The 19293-nt window shown below is 58.5% G+C and overlaps 1 protein-coding gene across 1 annotated transcript; it reads left to right on the plus strand.

Moving 5' to 3' along the window:
* Positions 1-2177: 2177 nt before the first annotated feature.
* FTCD (formimidoyltransferase cyclodeaminase) lies at positions 2178-19292 on the plus strand. The gene is made up of 14 exons (XM_047717898.1): positions 2178-2305; positions 2809-2992; positions 3713-3841; positions 4594-4682; positions 4814-4993; positions 6006-6143; positions 6322-6453; positions 12412-12473; positions 12865-12994; positions 13086-13247; positions 16563-16606; positions 16826-16964; positions 17818-17913; positions 19029-19292. The coding sequence occupies exons 1-14, from the start codon at positions 2252-2254 to the stop codon at positions 19113-19115; spliced, it is 1626 nt and encodes a 541-aa protein (XP_047573854.1). The 5' UTR covers positions 2178-2251; the 3' UTR covers positions 19116-19292.
* Position 19293: the final 1 nt, after the last annotated feature.

The following is a 19293-nucleotide window of genomic DNA, read 5'->3' on the forward strand; positions in this document are numbered from 1 at the left end:
GGTGACAGTGGGTATTGGTGGAAGGAAGCCTAGCCAGAGCCTCGAGGGGAGGGGTTGTGGCTCAGGCTGGGCCCCCAGACCCTCAAGCCCTCGGACCTCCTAGGGGAGGTTTCTGTCTCCTCCTGCCCGAAGGGAGTCTGTTTATTTGGGAGATGGTCTGATGCACACCCCCCCACCACCACTGGAGTCATCAGTGGTGACCTCAAGACCTTTCCTGAGGTCTTGAGAACGACTGGTGTCCTCCTGGACCCACAGTCAGGCCGAGGGCCTGGCGCTGGCCCCCTCCTGGGCCTTGGCTGTGATTGGAGGGTCTCTGGTCACTTCTCTGTTGTGTATGTGAGGATGAAAGTATTGGGGTGTCTGGACCGACTCCAGCTGGGGCAACCTGTCCCTCGGTCCTCACCGCCTCGTGTGTCCCAGAGGTCCCAGCACCTTAGGATATGCTCTTGTCAGCCTGGGCAGCCGGAGCAGCATGGCTCAGGTGACATGGTGGAGCCTGGATGTCCCAGGTTGAGGCGTTCCCGCAGCCGGTTCCTCCTGAGACCGTCTCCTGGGCATGTGGATGCTGTCTTTTCCCTGTGTCCTCACATGCTTGTCCCTGAGCCTGTGTCCTGATTTCCTTTCATTATGAGGACACCAGTCGGAGGAGATTAAGGTTATCCTATGACAGACATAATTTTAACTTTATTACCTTTTTAAAGACCCTGTCTCCAAATATAGCTGCATTCTGAGGTGCTGGGGGTCAGGCCTTCAACATATGATTGTGGGGTTGGGCACCACTCAGTCCATAACCGACATCATTCTCCCCTTCCAGCCACCGGATACCAACCCCCAGCTAGGGGACTCTGCCAGGCTGGCGGCCTGTGGGGAGTGCGTAACTTTGGCACCAGGGCTGTCTGTTGGAGAAAGGACAGTGGGTGCTTCTGGGCACCGCTGGGAGGCAGGCTCTCTGTGGTGAGCCTCGGTGTTGCAACCCGGTTTTGGAAGAACACTTTTGTGGGGCCTTTGCTGTCCACCATGTCCTGCCGAGGCTCCCCACCTCTTTGTGGGACCTAGAAGTAGAAGAGCCGTCCTGTGTTCTCCCAGGGGAGCCAGCGAGAGAAGACCCGGCTGCCCCCAGCCTTCCAGGGTCTCTGGGCTTATCTGGCTGCTGCAGTGGTGGCTGCCGGAGGGGTGGGGTCCCAAGGCCCACAGAGCTGGGGGTCCCCTGCACCGTGTGGCTGCCCTGCCCGGCCACGGCTGTTTGGGTGCCTGTACGGGGAGGATGACAGATGGGGAAATGATCTGCCTCCCGGAGGTCCTGCAGGGTAATGAGTGCCCGAGAGGTGGGACAGAGCTGAACTTGGGTCTGAGGCGTCCATACCCTGCTGGGGCAGCCATGTGTTAGGAAGCTTTGCAGACCGGGAATGCCCACCCCATTCAAGACAGTGTTGACCCAGCTGGTCTCTCTGGGTGCAGGGCCCTGGGCTGCTGGCTTGGGCACATCAGCCCTTTGGGAGGACCTGTGTCCTCGGGGAAGAGTGGCCGGCGGCTGGGAGACCACTCACCCTGCAGGACCCGCCATGTGCAGCACAGATTCGACCTCCCCCTACTCTCTTGCCTGACTGAGCCGAGCTGACCTCTGCTGAGAGCCATGTCCACTGGGGGGCCTCACACCTGACTGCTCTCATCTTCCTGCCACCTCTAGCTCACAAGCTGACCTGAAGAGATTCAGCGGGTCACTTAGAAGGTCACTGGAGGGTCACTGGAGGGGCACATGGAGGGTCACTGGAAGGTCACTGGAAGGTCACTGGAGAGTCATATGGAGGGGCACATGGAGGGTCACTGGAGGGTGACATGGAGGGTCACTTCAGGGTCACTTGGAGGGTCACAGGAACAACCACCAGGAGGCCCAGAGTCAAGCCGGGGTTGGAGCCTGGGCTGACCTGAGTTCCACCCCAGAGGACATTCCCCGACCCCTCCCCACCGAGGGTCCGGATCTCCTGTGCTGCTTTCAAGGGAACTGGCCCGGCCGGGGTGGGGGAGGGAACCCTCCGCCTCCATGGTCTGGTTCCCAGGGGTCCGGCGCCCTCCCTATTCTGCTCGTGTTTGCACAGGGACTGCGGCTGGTCCCTCCTTGTCGTGACTGGTGGTTAATCAGCAGCCCAGCCGGTGGGAGGGCCCTGGAGGGTGGATAAAGGCGCAGGAGGGCAGTGTCCCTCCTCCCCTGCATCCGCCCTGTGAGAGGAGCTCCAGGATCCAGGCCCAGACCATGTCCCAGCTGGTGGAATGTGTCCCCAACTTCTCAGAAGGGAACAACCAGGAGGTGAGTGCAGGGCTCTGCTATTCTCCCCGTGATCTAGGAGGATGCTGAGGCCTATGGAGTTGGTGCAGGCCACTGAGGGTCATGGAGCCCCTGCTCCCGACCACGGGGCTGTCCGGCCACCTCAGAAGGTTCTGGGCCTTTTGTGCCTCTCCCCTAGTGCAGCTGCTTCCACTGGGGCTCGCTTGGGGGGCCAGGGCGCTGACCCTCTGTGACTGTGGCCTACAGGTCGCCTTCTTGGAGCGCCAGCAGCCCCTCCGCCTAGCTTCCGTTCCCTGCCTCAGTTTCTCCCGGACGGTGCCGCTCCTACCTTTTCTCGAGCACAGCTCAGTGCCGGGCCTCCCTGGGCTTGTGCTCTTGGAGGATTTCTCAGATGCTCAGCACCAGCTCCTTAGGCCCATGTCTGGGCGGAGGTTGGGGGCGGCAGGAGAGGCACAGCCACCCCTGAAGCTCCTGCTCCTTCCAAGTGGGGAAACTGAGGCACCGGGTCGGGCGTTCATCCCTAGGTGATTGACACCATCTCCCGCGCCGTGGCGCAGACCCCGGGCTGCGTGCTACTAGACGTGGATGCCGGCCCCTCCACCAACCGCACTGTCTACACGTTCGTGGGGGCGCCTGAGGACGTGGTGGAGGGGGCCCTCAATGCCGCCCGGGCGGCCTTCCGGCTCATTGACATGAGCCAGCACAAAGGTGAGGGGTCCTCCCCACGGGTGTGGGGCCAGCCCGGCCCGTGAGCCTGCCCTGGGAGGACCCCGGAGACCCTGCCGGTCAGGCGCAGCCCACAGAGCCACGGGGCCAGGCTAAGGTCCGTGGAGCCCCCCTCCGTGTTTCGGGGTGCCCAGGAGCGACTGGCAGTGAGGCCCAGCCATCCTGCACGGGCCTGGGGGGCTGGGGGGTCAGGGAGCAAGACTCGGAGACCGGCCTGTCAGCAGCCACAGAACCAAACACTTCTGCTGTGGCAGGCGGGGTCAAAGGTCGGCGGCCAGGCCAAAGGGCAGGGGCTCCGGCCGCTGGGGCGGGGGAGGTCAGGCCCCTGTGGAGGGAGTCACCGAGGGTCAGAAAGCCCATGTCCGAGCCAGAGCTCACGGGGTGGAGGAGGGTCAGGGTGTGAGGAGGACGCTCCGGAGGCTGCGGGGGAGGGAGGCTAGGGCGGCGGGAGGTGGTCACACCGGCCTCTCAGCCCGGCCGTGCTGACCAGGGCTGCGTGGCTCTGAGGGGAGACGGGGGTTTCCGCCGAGGCCCAAGTGCTTGGCGGCTGCTTTTCCCAGGGCCCTGGGGTCAGTGGGACCAGCCAGCTGTGGGGGTGGATGGCAGGTTGGGGGCAGGGAGGCCGGGGTCCACGAGACCCCCGAGCCCATGCCCGGGCCCCCCAGCCCGCGGCCACCCTTCCCCAGCCCCCATTCTGTGCAGGGGAGCACCCTCGGATGGGCGCCCTGGACGTGTGCCCCTTCGTCCCTGTGAGGGGCGTCAGCATGGACGACTGTGTGCTCTGTGCCCAGGCCTTCGGCCAGCGGCTGGCGGAGGAGCTGGGTGTGCCAGGTGAGAGCCCGAAAGGGAACCCCGCCATGGCAGGGGCTCCCTGTCACCGCCGGCGGTGCCCGCGGGTTCTCTGCAAAGGGCGGGCCTGGTGTGCGGTGCTCCCGGCCGCGGAGGCCCAGCTGCCCCGCGAAGCCAAGTCCCTGCTTCCAAGTGGATGGAGCTCCCTTTGGGGAATTAACCGAATCAGGAAATTATTAACCTGAGACAAACGGAGGCAAGCGGGGGACAAGGTGCGTGCGCAATGCAGGGACTACATTCACGGGGCCCGGGCTCGGGCAGACAGGCTGCGTGACGGCAGGGCCCAAACCCCACCCCTGCAGTTACGATGCTGTCACCGTTGTTGGGGGGGGACACTGGGAGTTTGTGGTGAGTTTTGTTTTCTTCTCTCTGTGTTTCTTAATTTGTGGTCCTATTTATCGTACAATGAAAATACTCTTTAGAAAGAAAGAATAATGTGCTTCCATCCCAAACATCTACTTCTAACTCTTAAAATCTCGGTGATCTCTTTTTTGGGGACATCTGGGCAGAGGAGCAGTGGGGGGGCTGCCCTGCCCCTGGGTGGACAGAGGAGTGTCCAGCCGTGACCACCCACCCCCGTCCCATGAGGCGCAGAGAGATGGGGCCCGAGGGGTGGGGGGAGGGTGGCCCCCCAGGCTGAGGCTGGCAGGAGGGGCCTGCCTCGTCTTTCCTCCGGGAGTGGAGGTTCTGGGCAGCCCTCGGCTGGGACCATGACTGGCCAGGCCCCCTTGCAGTGTACCTGTACGGGGAGGCGGCGCGGACAGCCAGTCGCCGGACCCTGCCGGCCATCCGGGCTGGGGAGTATGAGGCCCTCCCTGAGAAGGTGCGTGCCTCCTCACCAGTGGGCGGGGGGAGGGCTAGACCCGGGAAGGGTGGGTCCCCTCCTCCTCTCCTGACTGGGCGGGGCGTCCCTCCTGCACGGGACACCGCAGCCTAGGCCGAGTCTCCCCACAGCTCAAGCAGGCCGAGTGGGCACCCGACTTCGGCCCCAGCTCTTTTGTCCCCAGCTGGGGGGCCACTGTCACGGGGGCACGGAAGTTCCTCATTGCGTTCAACATCAACCTGCTCAGCACCAAGGAGCAGGCCCACCGCATCGCCCTCAACATTCGGGAGCAGGGCCGTGGGAAGGACAAGGTGAGCAGCCTGCTGTCCCCACGGGGGCGTGGCCCTGTCCCCGAGGAAGCCTGAGGGGCTCACAGGACAGAGCCCTGGTGTGGACCTGCTGACCAGCCCAGCCTGAGGCCCATGACGAGTGGGTGAGGAGGTGGGGCTCTGGCGTTCAACGTCGGGGGACACTTGTGTAAAGGACATGTCCATGGCAGGAGGCAGAGCTGGAACTACTGTTGGAATATTGTGGTATTCCCATTCTAATAGGAAAACGGCTGCTGAGCCCCAGGTGCCCCCAGGAACTCCAGGGCCCCCCAACCTCTGGGGGCCCAGGGCCCTGACCCACCAAGTCTGCAGGTGGCTGTCCCCTAGTTTGAGCACTGATCTTGCAGAAAGTGTGATTTGGACACACAGACCCAGGGACACCTGGTGAAGGAGGTGGAGGGTGACGTCTTGCCTGTCAGCGCCCCCCCCCCGCCACCCCAGGGACCTGGGTCCTGCCAGACAGCTGAGGCCCCAGGAGCGGCTTCCTGGCAGCACGGGCAGCGGTGTGTAAGCGAGACGTACGCGGAGGGAGAACCCCAGTGCCTTCTTGTTGTTCCTGCGGAGTTCCCGGGTGGGAGGTCCCTCCTCAGGTGGGCTTCGCCAGCCCCAGGAATGAGGAGGAATGGAGAGCGGACCCCTGCGCTGAGGGAGGGATGGCAGGGACCGAGCCCAGGAGGTTATGGGAGGGTGGGGGTGGCCCAGGCAGGCTCCCAGTGCATGGTGGGGGCGAGATGCTGGCCTGCGCCTGTGCGGGGACCTCAGTTTCCCTGTGGTGGGCGGGTCGCTCCCCAGCTGGCACAGAGGACAACTCTGGAGCGTGAGGAGGGCCCCCAGCCGGCCGTCCGGGCAGCACCGCAGGATCCACGGGCCAAGGCGTCTGTGTGGGGACGGACCCGTGGAGCCAGCTTTGGGGGGCAGGGTGCAAGTGGGTTTCCGGGCAGGCGGCAGGAGGGGCTGGGCAGGGCCCGAGCTGGGGAAGACTTTTCCTTTGCAGCCAGGACGCCTGAAAAAGGTTCAGGGCATTGGCTGGTACCTGGATGAGAAGAACGTGGCCCAAGTGTCCACAAATCTCTTGGACTTTGAGGTCACAGCACTGCATACCGTCTACGAGGAGACCTGCAGAGAAGCCCAGGTGAGCAGGACATGCGTCCCCTGCTGGCTGTGGGGATCCCTCCGCAGGGGAGCAGAGTGGGTGTCCCCTGCCAGCTGGGGTGAAGTCCCTCCAGGTGAGCAGGGCAGGTCCCCAGGACACCCTTCAGGGCATCTCAAGTCCAGCTCCCGTGGACACGGATGTCACTGGACCCCTGCAGGAGCTGAGCCTTCCGGTGGTGGGCTCCCAGCTGGTGGGCTTGGTGCCTCTGAAGGCCCTCCTGGATGCTGCCGCCTTCTACTGCGAGAAGGAGAACCTCTTCCTTCTGGAGGAGGAGCACCGCGTCAGGCTGGTGAGCTGGGCTCCCGGGGGGGGCCAGTGGGGAGACGGGAGCAAGCCCGAGGCTCTAGGAGCTGGCCTGGGGCACCCTGTCTGCCAGCCGGGCCCCACTCCTTCTCCTCCTCTTAGTGTCGGTGCTTAGATGACATCATGCTCTTACCGTATCAGGGGAACAGTGGGAGTTTTCTCTATCATCTAGAAGATGTTCAGTCTTGCAAAAGCTCCTTGGAGGGGATGCACGCCACTTGCCCCCGCACCTTCTGGTGTCTGTGCTGGAGGCTCCCGGTGGCGGCGGGGGATGTGCGGGACTCCGCGGCAGCCCCGTGCCCGTTCTGGGATGCGGCTGTGTGGGTCCATCCGCGGACAGTGACAGGTTATTTAGAAGCTGGTGCCATCGTCTCAACTTTAGCTGGAATTCCTCCCCAACGAGCACCGGATGGATTTCTCTGAAAGTGTTTGGTGCTTGGGTTTGTGTCTCCTGATTCAGCAAACACATCTCTTGTTTCCAGGCCTCTACGCTGTTGGATGAGGCTATTCTCCAGCTTAATAACTTAATATACTTACTCCTGTTTCTGATTTATTGGTTTTAAATTTTTAAAAAAATTTTACCCGAATTTTCAAATATATAATTTGATGTATCAGTTTTTATCAGTGCACTGACGGCCTGCTATGGAAATGAGAAAATAAACCTACTTAGCATTGACTTACATGTTTTCTTTCTTTTCTATTTCCTGATTTTCTTTTCTTTCTTTCTTTTTTTCTTCTTTTTTTTTAGCTACAGTAGTTTTTAGTGGGGATTAGCAGCTCTTTTGGTGGTTAAATTTTTTTTTTTCAATTTTTTTCTTTTGTAGTAAAATACACAATTGTCATCTTAACCATCTTTTAGGTATGCAGTTGTTGATAGTAAGTATGTCATAATGTTATGTAGCCATCATAACCCAGGGTGCGTTTTCTGTGCCTGCAAAAAACTCCATTAGGGCTCTGATAAGGACTGCACTGATTCTGTGCATTGCTTTGGGGAGCCATCTTAAGAGAGGAAGTGCTCCAATCCATGAGCATGGGCTTTCTGTTTATTTACGTTTTCTTTAATTTATTTCAGCAATGTTTTGTAGATTTTACTGTACAAGTTTTTTACCTCCTTGGTCAAGTTAATGAAGGCCCAACTATTTTACTCTTTCCGACGCTACTGTAAATGCAGTGGTTTCTGCAATTCCTTTTTTAGAGAACTCTCCTTAGTGCATGGAAATGCACGGACTTTTGTGTGTTGACTTCGTGTCCTGCGTCCTTGCTGAATTCATTTATTAGTTCTAGGTGGTTAAATTATGAAGTTTAAATAACATACTTAAATTCTTTTGCTCCTTATGAATGTCAGACAGTGTCTGTTGTCTCCTGGGGAAGACAGACGAGGATATCAGTGCAGTCCTGTGAGAGGTCATCATCTCTGCTCTAGACTTAAATTGTTGTATCACTATTTTCACGTGGTCAATTGTATGACATTTACCTTCTGTAAATGTTCCACATGTCTTAAATACCCACAGACATGGTACCTTAGCTCTGTACATAGTTGAGGTCATCTCTGTTCCTACTTGTATGTTGCCTGAACCTCACCGTCAAGCAGATTAAAAGAAAAAATTTATTTATTTATTTGACAGAGAGAGAGAGATCACAAGTAGACAGAGAGGCAGGCAGAGAGAGAGGGGGAAGCAGGCTCCCTGCCAAGCAGAGAGCCCGATGTGGGGCTCGATCCCAGGACTCTGGGATCATGACCTGAGCCGAAGGTAGAGGCTTAACTGACTGAGCCCTCCAAGCACTCCTGCAAACACATCTTTACCATCTTCTGGAATCAAATGACCCGTGGGAGGTCTAAGTCTGCCTGGTTACCTCCCTGATCTCCAGGGAGTTGTTTTATTCCCTGATTCCTGAAGAACTCCTTCTTTGTCCTCGAAGTCCAGTAACTTCTTCCCCAACATTCACTGTGGTTTTCTCCAGCCTCGCTTCTAAGCTGCTGATATGGTTCACGGCCAGGTCTGTTCTCCTAGCTGTTACAAAATTTTGTGTGAATTTTGTATGTTGCTGTAATTCCCTGCTCGCAGCAAATGTGTAAGAACAGTACCGGGAGTCCGGAACGGTGCCGGGGTCTAGAACAGTGCCGGGAGCCCCCTCACAAGCTCCCGACTGTCCACTAGCTTGCATTCCCCCCTTTGCTGTCTCATTCTCTCTCTCTGTAACCACACATTTTCATTTTTTTTTTTTGGACCACTTCAGAGTAGGTTAAAGACATTGTACTATTTTGCCTCCAATTATTCAGGTTTTATTTCTTAAGAACAAGGACATTTCTCTTGCACAACCCCAGTACAATAATCAAAATCAGGAAATTCAGCATCAATACAGTTCTACCATCTAATCTGCAGACCAGAACCAAATTTTGCCCGTGTCTCCCTCACCCCCATGGAGCTACTTATCCTCTCACCTGGGGTCCAACCCCATGGCAATTCTTTGTTGCCACGTCTTTTGTTGCCTTTAATTGCGAGCAGCCCCTTCTGTCCTTGCCCTTCAATGACCTTGAAGTAGTTTAAAAGGAAAGGAAGTTGCTTTGCGCAGGTCTGACGACTTCTGGGCTTGTGGGATCCTGGCGGGGGCGGGAGGAGGGTGGGATGTGCCGTCCTCAGAGCCCAGGTCAGGCCCCGATCCTCTCCCTGCTGCCTGGGTCCTAGGTTCAAGATGCTGTTACCCCCTGCAGTTTTTCCTTTTGTAGCGAGTGCTCTGGGGAAGGTACTGGAAGAATACGCAGACGCCCTGTTTCTCTTGAAATTCCAGCCATATGTTTTAGCAGCCAGTAGTGGTTTTCTAACTTGACCCTTTTTTTTTTTTTAAAAGAAAATGCTTTCATTTTCCCCCCTCAGGAAACACAATTTATTCACAAAGTTTAACAAGTAATGTGTACAAGTATTAACCAATGCATGTTTTTATTTGTTACGAATATTTAAAAAATGCCTTGACTAGTTTCAATGCATTGCCTTTACAGATATGTATTTAAATAATTCTTTATTTAAATTCAATTTAGTTAACATATATGTATTAATAGTTGCAAGGGTAGAATTTAGTGATTCATCAGTGGCATATAATACCCAGTACTCTTTCCATTACGTGCCCTCCTGAATGCCTGTCCCCCGGTTACCCCATCCCCCTCCCCCTCCCCTCCAGCAACCCTCAGTTTGTCTCCTGGAGTCAAGAGTCTCTCACGGTTTGTCTCTCTCTCTAACCAGAGAGGTTCCCTTCCCCTATGTTCATCTCTTTTGTTTCTTAAATCCCACATACGAGTGAGATCGTGTAATTGTCTTTCTCTGACTGACTGACTTTGCTCAGCACAATCCCCCCCAGTTCCATCCACGCCGATGCAAAGGGCAGGACGTCTCCCTTTCTGATGGCCGAGTCACATTCCGTTGTGTAGACGAACCCCGTCTTCTCTGTCCGTTCATCTGCCGACGGACGTCTGGGCTCTTCCCACAGTCTGGCTGTTGTGGGCGTCACTGCTGTGAACACCGGGGGGCAGGGGTCCCTTTGGGTCACTCCATCTGTATCTTTAGGGTAAATACCCAGTAATGCGATTGCTGGGTCATAGGGTAGCTCCATTTTCAACTTTCTGAGGACCCTCCATGCTGTTTTCCAGAGTGGTTGCTCCAGCTTGCGTTCCCACCAACAGTGCAGGAGGCTCCCCTTTCTCCGAAACCTCGCCAGCATCTGTCATTTCCTGACTTGTTAATTGTAGCCATTCTGACCGGTGTGAGGTGGGATCTCACTCTGGTTTTGATTTGTATTTCCCTGATGCCGAGTGATGTGGAGCACTTTTTCATGTCTGTTGGCCATCTGGATGTCTTCTTTGCAGAAATGTCTGCTCATGTCCTCTGCCCATTTCTTGATTGGATTATTTGTTCTTTGGGTGTTGAGTTTGATGAGTTCTTTATAGATTTTGGATACTAGCCCCTTATCTGTTATGTCGTTTGCGAATATCTTCTCCCATTCTGTCAGTTGTCTTTTGGTTTTGTTGACTATTTCCTTTGCTTTGTGCCAAAGCTCTTGATCTTGAGGAAGTCCCAATAACTCATTTCTGCCCTTGCTTCCCTTGCCTTTGGAGACGTATCTAGAGAGAAGTTGCTGTGGCTGAGGTCACAGAGGTTGCTGCCTGTGTCCTCCTCTCCAATTTGGATGGATTCCTGTCTCACATTTAGGTCTTTCATCCATTTTGGGTCTATTTTTGCGTATGGTGTAAGAAGATGGTCCAAAGCCATTCTTCTGCATGTGGCTGTCCAATTTTCCCAATATCATTTGTTGAAGAGACTCTTTTCCATGGGACATTCTTTCCTGCTTTGTCGAAGATGAGTTGACCATAGAGTTGAGGGTCCGTTTCTGGGCTCTCTATTCTGTTCCATTGATCTATGCATCTGTTTTTGTGCCAGTACCATGCTGAAAAAAAAAAAATGCCTTTATCTCCCCCATATTTATTTGTTACTTTTTAATGTGTCTGATGCTCTCCTGTATTTCTTAACCTGTCGTTTTATATTCTTTCCCTGAAAGTTCTGATGTGTCTTTGAAGGTCTGATTTTGCCAATTGCTACGTCTGTTGACTTTCTCACAGTGACTTGCTTCTTTGTGATTTTGTGATTTTCGATTGTGTGTGCATGTTCTTTGCAACTTTATCTGTGGTAATTTTGGACACTTGGATTCAAAGTTTGGATTTGCCTCTGTTAGGTCTCGGGCACCTGATTGCACAGGAGCTCCCAGACTCAGCTTGGAGCTTTGGAACTACACAGGTAGAGAGTTCTGTGTGGACTGTGGCCCACATCCTCTCAGCGTGGCTTGTGGTTAGAATTCCCAGGAAGTGTTTTTCCTGTTTCACCAAAGGGAAGGCAGAAACTGAGATGTATCCTTCAGTAGTTTTTGTTTTTTTTAAATCCTAGTTCATCCTTGGGGAGGTCACTTTTCAGGAGCCTCCAATCTGGCCTCACTCTTCAGGACTTGAGACCTCCCTGCTCATGAGGGGCTGGCAGAGGCTCTCAGATGTCCCAGGGTGGACCCAGCGTAGGGTGAGCAGGCCTGTCTGGTTCCATTTCGGGTCATTTCTGGCCTTAAATGAGCGCCTTTACTTTCTGCCAACGTAGCGAGACATTTAAATTCATGTTTCAATGTCTGTCTTTTTGAGATCTTCTGGGCCAGGATGGCTTTGCTCTATTGCTTGTTGAAGACCTCCGGTGGGCTCTGGGGAGGTGCTCTTACCCACCTCTGTGTCCTCAGGGAGACCTGCCGGCCACCCCCGCCTCCGGGGACTCTGCTGGCTTGTTTCTGTCAAGGAGCACCTGCCACTTGCCAGTTTTGTGGACAGTGTCAGCCTGCTTGGCGCAGAATGTGCCAGACTGGGCCCCTGGCCCACAGCTCCATAAAGTGTTTTGAGCATGTTTTGGTGGAAAAAATTCTAATCTCAAATAGAGATTGTTCCAACTTTAGTTTGAATTTAGGTAAAATCCATTTTGCCTCATAGAACAAATCTTACGTTTAGGTCAGTCAGGCAGCTCCTGGGCTTTAAGAGTTGTGAGAACTGACCCCCAAAGCATGAGGAATCTTGTCCAAGGGGGTAGTTTTGTAGGTCCCTTTCAGAGATGGGCTCAGTGTGCGGTGCTGTTTGTTGGACGCCTATGGCGTGGAATGAGGGCACCTCCTCTCCCTGGGTCGTTTTCCCTGTGGGGAAGATGGGGGGGGGCAGTCTGGGGGCCCCTGCCCTGGGCTGGGGGCTTTCCTGGAAGCCGGCGCTCACAAGCTCCTGGTGGGTGGGCATGCAGCCTGCTGGGCCTGGCTCCCCACACACAGGGGACCAAAGCAGGGATGCCACCGTGACTCAGGTGGGACCCCATGGTGCAGTGGCCTGCCTCGGGGCTGGGGAGCTACATGGCTCTTCATCACCAGCCCCTCCTTCCAGGTGGTGAGCCGGCTGGGCCTGGATTCTCTGTCCCCCTTCAACCCTAAGGAGCGGATCATCGAGTGAGCATCTGACCCCCTCCCCAGAGACCTGCTGCCGCCCTCCCAGAGCCTTCTGTGTGGTCACTTCTTCATCAGCAAACACCAGGGTGTCTGTGCCAGCCACGAGGCTGGGGGCCAGTTGGGGGGACACAGTGAGACACGTATCATCATGGGGCTTCTGCGTGGTCGTGGCCACTCTGCACCCTGGGACCGTGTCCCCTCCCCCATGTTGGAGAGGGCATGTGTGGGAAGAGGCGTGGGGTCAGGGACCAGGGTCTGAGCCAGCCCTGCCCTCACTGCCTGGCTGTAGTGACCCTGGGCCCTGCCCTCTACTCCCTGTCCCCCGAAGCCCCATCCCCTGGCCCTGCCCCCCGCACCCCCTGAGCCTCGCTGGGCCGGCCTCTCCCCACAGGTACCTGGTCCCCGAGGGTGGGCCTGGGCAGAGCCTGGCAGACAAGCCCCTGCGTGCCTTTGTGCGTGAGGTGGGCGCCCGCTCCGCGGCCCCGGGGGGCGGCTCTGTGGCAGCAGCCTGTGCAGCCATGGTGAGTGCGAGGCGAGTGGCACAGCCGAGGACGGCCCGAGGGCGCCTGGCCTGGGGTCCTGAGTCCCATGCAAGGCTCCTCTCCTGCCCAGGGCGCCGCGCTGGCCTCCATGGCCGGCCTTATGACCTACGGGCGGCGCCAGTTTGAGCACCTGGACGTGACCATGCGGCGTCTGATCCCGCCCTTCCACGCGGCCGTGGCCGAGCTGACCGCACTGGTGGACGCCGACGCCCGGGCCTTCCAGGCCTACCTGGTGGGTGCTCAGAGGGACCCCACCAGCCCACGGCAGCCCAGGGGAGACGGGGTCAGCGGATGGCAGGGGCGTCTCCCGGGGTCACAGAGAGCAGGCGGGGAGGGCGGGCGCTGTGGCAGGCACAGGGGTGTGGGGAGCAGGGGAGACTGGAGGGAGTGGACGGCGGGCGGCCTTGCCCCCCTTCCCTCCCCCTCCACGCCCGGGCGTGGGCCTGTGCTGTCCTCCAGGTCAGCAGCTGGGTGGGGTGGGAGGGAGTGAGGGTCCGCCGGGCTCGGCGCCCTGGCCCCAGCTGCCTCTGAGTCCCGCTGCTGGGCCGGTGGCCAGACCTCATGACCCCGGACGGACTGGCCGCGGAGACCCTAAGGGGAGCGCCAGTGACTGATGGTTTCAGAGGCTGGAGAAGACGTTCCAGCCACCAGACAAAGAGAGGACCACGGAGAGAACTGGGAACTCTCCACGTGACAGGCCGGTCAGGTCGGAACCTGCTCTCCCACCCGAGAGGGAGGCCGCGTGTCCGGTGGTGGGCTACAGGGAGGGGGCGTAGCTCAGAGCCCAGGGCAGGGGATGGGGCACTCTCAGGAGGAGCCGAGACGTGAGTCCAGGACCGAGCCCCACCGTGCATCTGTGTCCCAGAGCCATTCCTGGTGGAAGGCTCCGGGAGACACGTGAGCTCAGGGCCACCGGCTGCACCCCAGGCCACAGGCAGAGCTGCCTCGCGGGCCAGACTTCACTGAAGGGAAGTCAGGGCTCTGACGACTGCCGGTGACCTCCAGGGCACGCCGTGCACCCCCAAGGGAAGGCTGTATCCAGACGGGAACCATCAGAGTCTTGCCTAAGTTCGTTACCATCTGGAGCTAAAGTTCATGGCCTCTGGGTGGGAGGTAGAGAGACTGGTCACCTTTTGTGTTTTTAGACTTAAATTTCATTTATTTGCTATTTAAAGAAGGCAAAACCTTCAGGTGGTTCCAAATTCACAAGGACAGGAGGATAGGGGATGAGAGGTCCCTGGGTCCTGCCTCCTGCCATAACCCTGCATGCCCCAAACAGGCACAATTTCTAGGGCATGCACCCTGAGATGTTTATTTATATTGACATAGATCCAATTTTCCTTTTTCTCCTCATTTCTTGCACAAATGGCATCACATGCGTTCTTAGGTTGCCTCTTGGCCTTGTCACTTGACGTCCTGTTAGAGATCTTTCTATATCGGTGCTAGACACAACACACACAGATCCACCCTGACTTACAGTGGAGTAGCGGCTGATATACCCTCCATAAGCTGAAAATACTGTAAGTCAGATATGCATTTACTACACCCAGTCGGAGGCACATCACAGTTTGTCCAGCCTGCCTTCAGCTGCTGCGAACACTTCTGTTTGCGACAGCTGGGCACAACCACCTTGCACACAGCCTGTCTTATGAGGGAGTGTTGAAAAGCTTGTGTACTGACCAAACACCACATCCAGAGTGACCCACAGAACAGCAGTGTGACCGTGGGGCTGCCTAGTCTTGGGATAGGACCGCCCATCGCTAGTCTGGGCAAAGACCCACATCCCAAATTCCAAGCACTGGTTCTCTTGAACACATGTCACTTTCACACCACCATGAAGTCAAAAACCCTCTGTCGAACTTGTGTAAGTCCGGGACCATGTGTGATGTGTGGACGTCTGGGTCGCAGCACCTGGCCAGCCCCACCAGGGCACACGGGCCTCTTTGTCAGCACCGGGGACGCTGCTCTGTGCACGCCTCTGGCGTCTGTCACCGGGTGTGCACTGGGCAACCTGTGGGGGGTGATTCATAGAATTCCTTCCCGGAACCCCATGCCAGGCATGTGGCAGTCACGCCGCGGTCTGTGTCTTGGTGGCCCTGGTGGCGCTGCTCCCTGAGCGTGGCAGGAGCATCTCTCTTACTTTGCACAGTGGTGCTGGGTGCCTTCCAGAAGAGTAAGGCTCCCTTCCCTCTCAGACCTCCCTTACTGCCAGCGCCACCTGGGACTCGGGCTGCACCGGGACCAGGCTCCACTCTGGACTCGGGCTGGCTGCTTCCCGCGCTGGTCGTGCCAGCTCCTGACGGAGCAGCCTTGAGCTTTCCGTCCTTGAGCCCGGAGTCTCCCTGCTCCTCCCGGGGCACGTGTCACGGTTTACGGGGCCTCCCCGGCCTGAGCTTACCGAGCGTCTCCCGCAGCGCTTCCCAGACTCCTGCGCTCTGGTGACTGGCGGACGTGGAGGGGTGTCGAGGGGACATGGAAGGCTAACCACCCGAGATTAGAAACGGGGGGAATAAGTAGGAAACACCTGGAGGGAAGTAGAAAAACAGAAATCTAATCAGAAGGCTGGGAGAAAGGAAAGCTGGCCAGCAAAGTTCTTGTTCAGAACGACATGGAGATGCACTGTGGACAGTGACATGCGTGAGGGGACACAGCGCTTTGCCCTTTCCGGGCCAACAAGAAGGTGCAGATCTGGAAAACAACACAGAAGCGTCCTTGTCTTGTGCCAAAGGCAGAAGTGGTTTCCAGATGGGGGAAAGCAAAGCTTGGGGTAACCTAACAGCAGCTGGACGGCCGTCCTCTGAGGGATGCCACTGTGACTGTGGGAAGGACGGCCTGATGGAAACCAGACCAGCTCCGTGCGTTGGAGACCCCCGAGGCTCGGCTGAGGCGGCCTCACGGGGACAGGACTAACACCCCACACGGGTGAGGATGGCCTGGAGGGAGGTGTGTGCCGCCCCAGAGGCCCGGGCAGCCCCTGGGAGGCTCGGATGGTTTTGTCCACCAGCAGGAGTCGTTGCGGTGCTGATCAGGGGAGTTCTGGGCCGGGCCAGGGCTCCCTTGCTCTCAGGCATGCTGACATTTAACCAAATCCAGAAAGGACACATCCCCCCGCCCCCACCCTGCCAGGCCCTCGGCCCCTGCAGACGGGCAGGATGGGGCGTCAGAGTGTGAGGGACAGGCCTGGACAGACGCAGGTGCGTGGATGGGGGGCCGTCCTGTATAGGGGCCCGCGTGACCACTCACAGGAAGAGGGCCTGAGCTGGTTCAGGTGGGAGGGGACAGGGGACACGCAGCTAACCCTGAGACCCTGTGGGGGTGGCGTCGTCTGATACAAGCAGTGACTGGGGCCTGGTCCTGAGGGCGTCCCCCCCGTTCCTGCAGCCTGGTGGACACCGTGGCCCCTGCAAAGGGCTGCTCGGAGGTGCACCCCCGCCCTGCAGAAGTGCTGACCCCGGGGGTTTGGGGTGTGGACGCTGCCCGGACTCTCTGTGTGGCTCCGGGCCACGGCCACTGCTCACCCCATGGGTCCTGTGATCTCTCCTGGCAGGAAGCAACAAAGCTGCCCAAGAGCACACCTGAGGAAAGGGACAGGTGAGTGTTGCGGTGACTATGGGGGAGGCGCCACGCCAGATGGTGGACGCCCAGGGCCTTGACCTTGGAGCCACCTAACCCACCCTGTGGCGGTGTGTTTGTGATGGAAGAGTGACGTCCCTGTTGTCCCCCTGGTTCTGTCTGCTGGGGTGGAGCTGGGGGGCAGTCCACGTGGCCTCTGGGTGTCCTGCACTCTGACCACCAACCCCTTGGATTCAGGCGTGCGGCTGCCCTGCAGGAGGGGCTGAGGCAGGCAGTCGCCATGCCCCTGGCGCTGGCAGAGACGGTGGCCTCGCTGTGGCCGGCGCTGCAGGAGCTGGCCCTGTGTGGGAACCTGGCCTGCCGGTCGGACCTGCAGGTACGGGGCGAAGGGGAGCAGGGGGAGCAGCGTGGAGGGTCATGGGACTGGAGCGCTTCCCAGGGGGTCTTGGCCAGTCTCAGGCAGCAGAGCCCATTTGTTTATCCCGTTTGAGGATTTTCAAGAGTGGGAAGCAAGGGTTTCCGCTGAGCGTGCGGCGTGGCAGAGAGGCAGAACTAAGAAATTAGGTGCCGCCCTCAGGCGTTCCTGGCCACCCCCTCCTCCTGCTCCCTTGTTCTCTCCCATTCCCTCCTTCTCATGGCCCCTTGCCCTTGGGAAAACCCCGAGGCCGGCTCACAGATGTGCACATGGCACCCGGGGCACAGCCCGTGTGTCGGGGACATGGAGTGGGCGCTCGGACCCCTCAGCCCACTGCAGCTCTGGGGCTTTCCAAGAAGGACACCTGTGCGCAGTGTCTGGTCCTGAGGCTCCAGACAAGGGTCCCCTCCTTCCCTGGGCACAAGTGGCTCCTGCCATTCTGGGTTTGTCCCTGGCCCCGTGCTCCCACCAGCTCTTCCCGACCCATGGCCCGCACGTGGGAAGCCGGGAAGTGACCCAGGACCGTGGGCTGTAGCCCAGGCCTGAAGCCGGGAGGCCTCACCTCCCTCAGGGCCTCATTTTCTGTGCTCAGAGGAGGAAGTCAGGCTGTGGTTGTCGTCTGTGTCTGGAGGGCTGGGCTGGAACCCACCATTCTGCACGTCCCTGCCGGGGCCTCCGCTGGCCCTGTGCCTCCTGGGGACCCCCGGGGCACTACTGATGAGGCATGAGGGCCCCAGCCGTGGCCCTGGGGGACGGAGGGGTGGGGTGAGCCCGGGGCGCGGCTGGCCAGCTCCGTTCCTGGCGTCTGTTGCAGGTGGCGGCCAAGGCCCTGGAGACGGGCATGTTTGGGGCGTATTTCAATGTGCTCATCAACCTGAAGGACGTCACCGACGACGCGTTCAAGGACCAGGTGAGCGGGCGAGGCATGGGGGCCGGGCCGAAGTGGGACCCGGGCATTGTCCTCAGGGCTGCGGCTCTGCGGTACGGCTCTGGGGAGCGTGTCCATCTGATGAGACGTTCCTCCGGCCTCCGCGGGGGCTGCTGTCTTCCTGGGCTGCTGGAGGCGGGGGCCCAGCCGTCATCGGCACCTCCACCTCCCCTCCTGGGGGGCTCTGGCTGGGGACCGGGGAGCCCCCATGCCCTCACCGGAGCCACACCCTGGCCTGCCCGAGCCTGTCCACCGTGCTCACCTGCCCAGCAGGGCCCCCCAGGGCTGGGTCCCCCAGCACAGGCCCTCCGAGAACAGCGGCCGCCCCACAAAATGGCCTTAGCTCCAGCAGCTGTTAGGGTTTTGTCATTAATGGCTGTGGAGGTGACTGTGAGGGGTCGGCAAGTCTCCATTTTGAAGTGTACAGCTTGGCACCTTGCACACTCACGATGTGTGACCACCACCTCTGTCATGTTCCAGAATATTCTCTTTGCTCCAAAGGAAGCCCCCCACCCATTAGAGGACCCTCATTCCCCACCCCCAGCCCCAGATACCACTCATCTGTCTCTGGCTTTGTGATAATCTTTAAAAACTCACAGCTCAGAGTGAAGGCCTTTTTGGGACTGAGCTTGGGTCTTAAGGGAAGTCACTGTCCACCGGAGACCACGTGGGGACTGACTTAACAGATGGGCTGCGTGAACCCAGTCTGGGTTTGAGGCCACAGCCCTGCCCTCTGCAGTGGTGGCTAATGTGGGACAAGTAGGAGGGTGGGGGTCTGGGCCTGGTGGTCCTCCCACCTCAGGACAGAGAGAGGGACCCTCCCGTCCTTGCTGAAAGCCCTGTGAGGAGTTGTGGGGCCCCGGGTCAGGGGCTTGGGGTCACCCCAGAGAGGATAGGCCAGGGGGCATGGCCAGAGGGCACAGGGAGGTGGCAGGGGGCCTGGGCCGGGAGGTAGGTGGTGGGTTGCAGGGCAGACTGACTGAGGCCTGGGTGTGGGCCTGGGCCAGGGGCATGGGCCGAGAGTCAGACTGACACCTGGGCCTGGGGGTGGGGGATGGGCGGAGGGGCACACTGACACCTGGGCCTGTGTCTGTCAGACCCGCCAGCGCATCTCCAGCCTCCTGCAGGAAGCCAAGACCCAGGCAGCGCTGGTGCTGGAGAGCCTGGAGGCCCGGCAGGAGTGACAGCAGCGGGGGAGATTGCGTGGACTCTGCCGCCCTCAGTGCCCCTCCCCCTTCCTGGAAGCCTGCACACATGGTCCCTGTGGGGCCCAGAGTGGGCGGAGTCAGGGGTTGGGTTCCCCTTGGGGTGGCAGGTTCACCCCTCGTCACTTGCTGCTTTTAGTAAAGTCATGACCCACCG

The sequence above is a fragment of the Lutra lutra genome, chromosome 1 (genome assembly GCF_902655055.1).
Source record: "Lutra lutra chromosome 1, mLutLut1.2, whole genome shotgun sequence".
NCBI lineage: Eukaryota > Metazoa > Chordata > Mammalia > Carnivora > Mustelidae > Lutra > Lutra lutra.

Coding starts and splice junctions, on each gene's coding strand:
- FTCD (XM_047717898.1), top strand. CDS start 2,252: ATGTCCCAGCTGGTGGAATGTGTCCCCAACTTCTCAGAAGGGAACAAC. Junction 2,306..2,808: donor CAGAAGGGAACAACCAGGAG/GTGAGTGCAGGG, acceptor GTTCATCCCTAG/GTGATTGACACCATCTCCCG. Junction 13,248..16,562: donor GGGCCTTCCAGGCCTACCTG/GTGGGTGCTCAG, acceptor CTCTCCTGGCAG/GAAGCAACAAAGCTGCCCAA.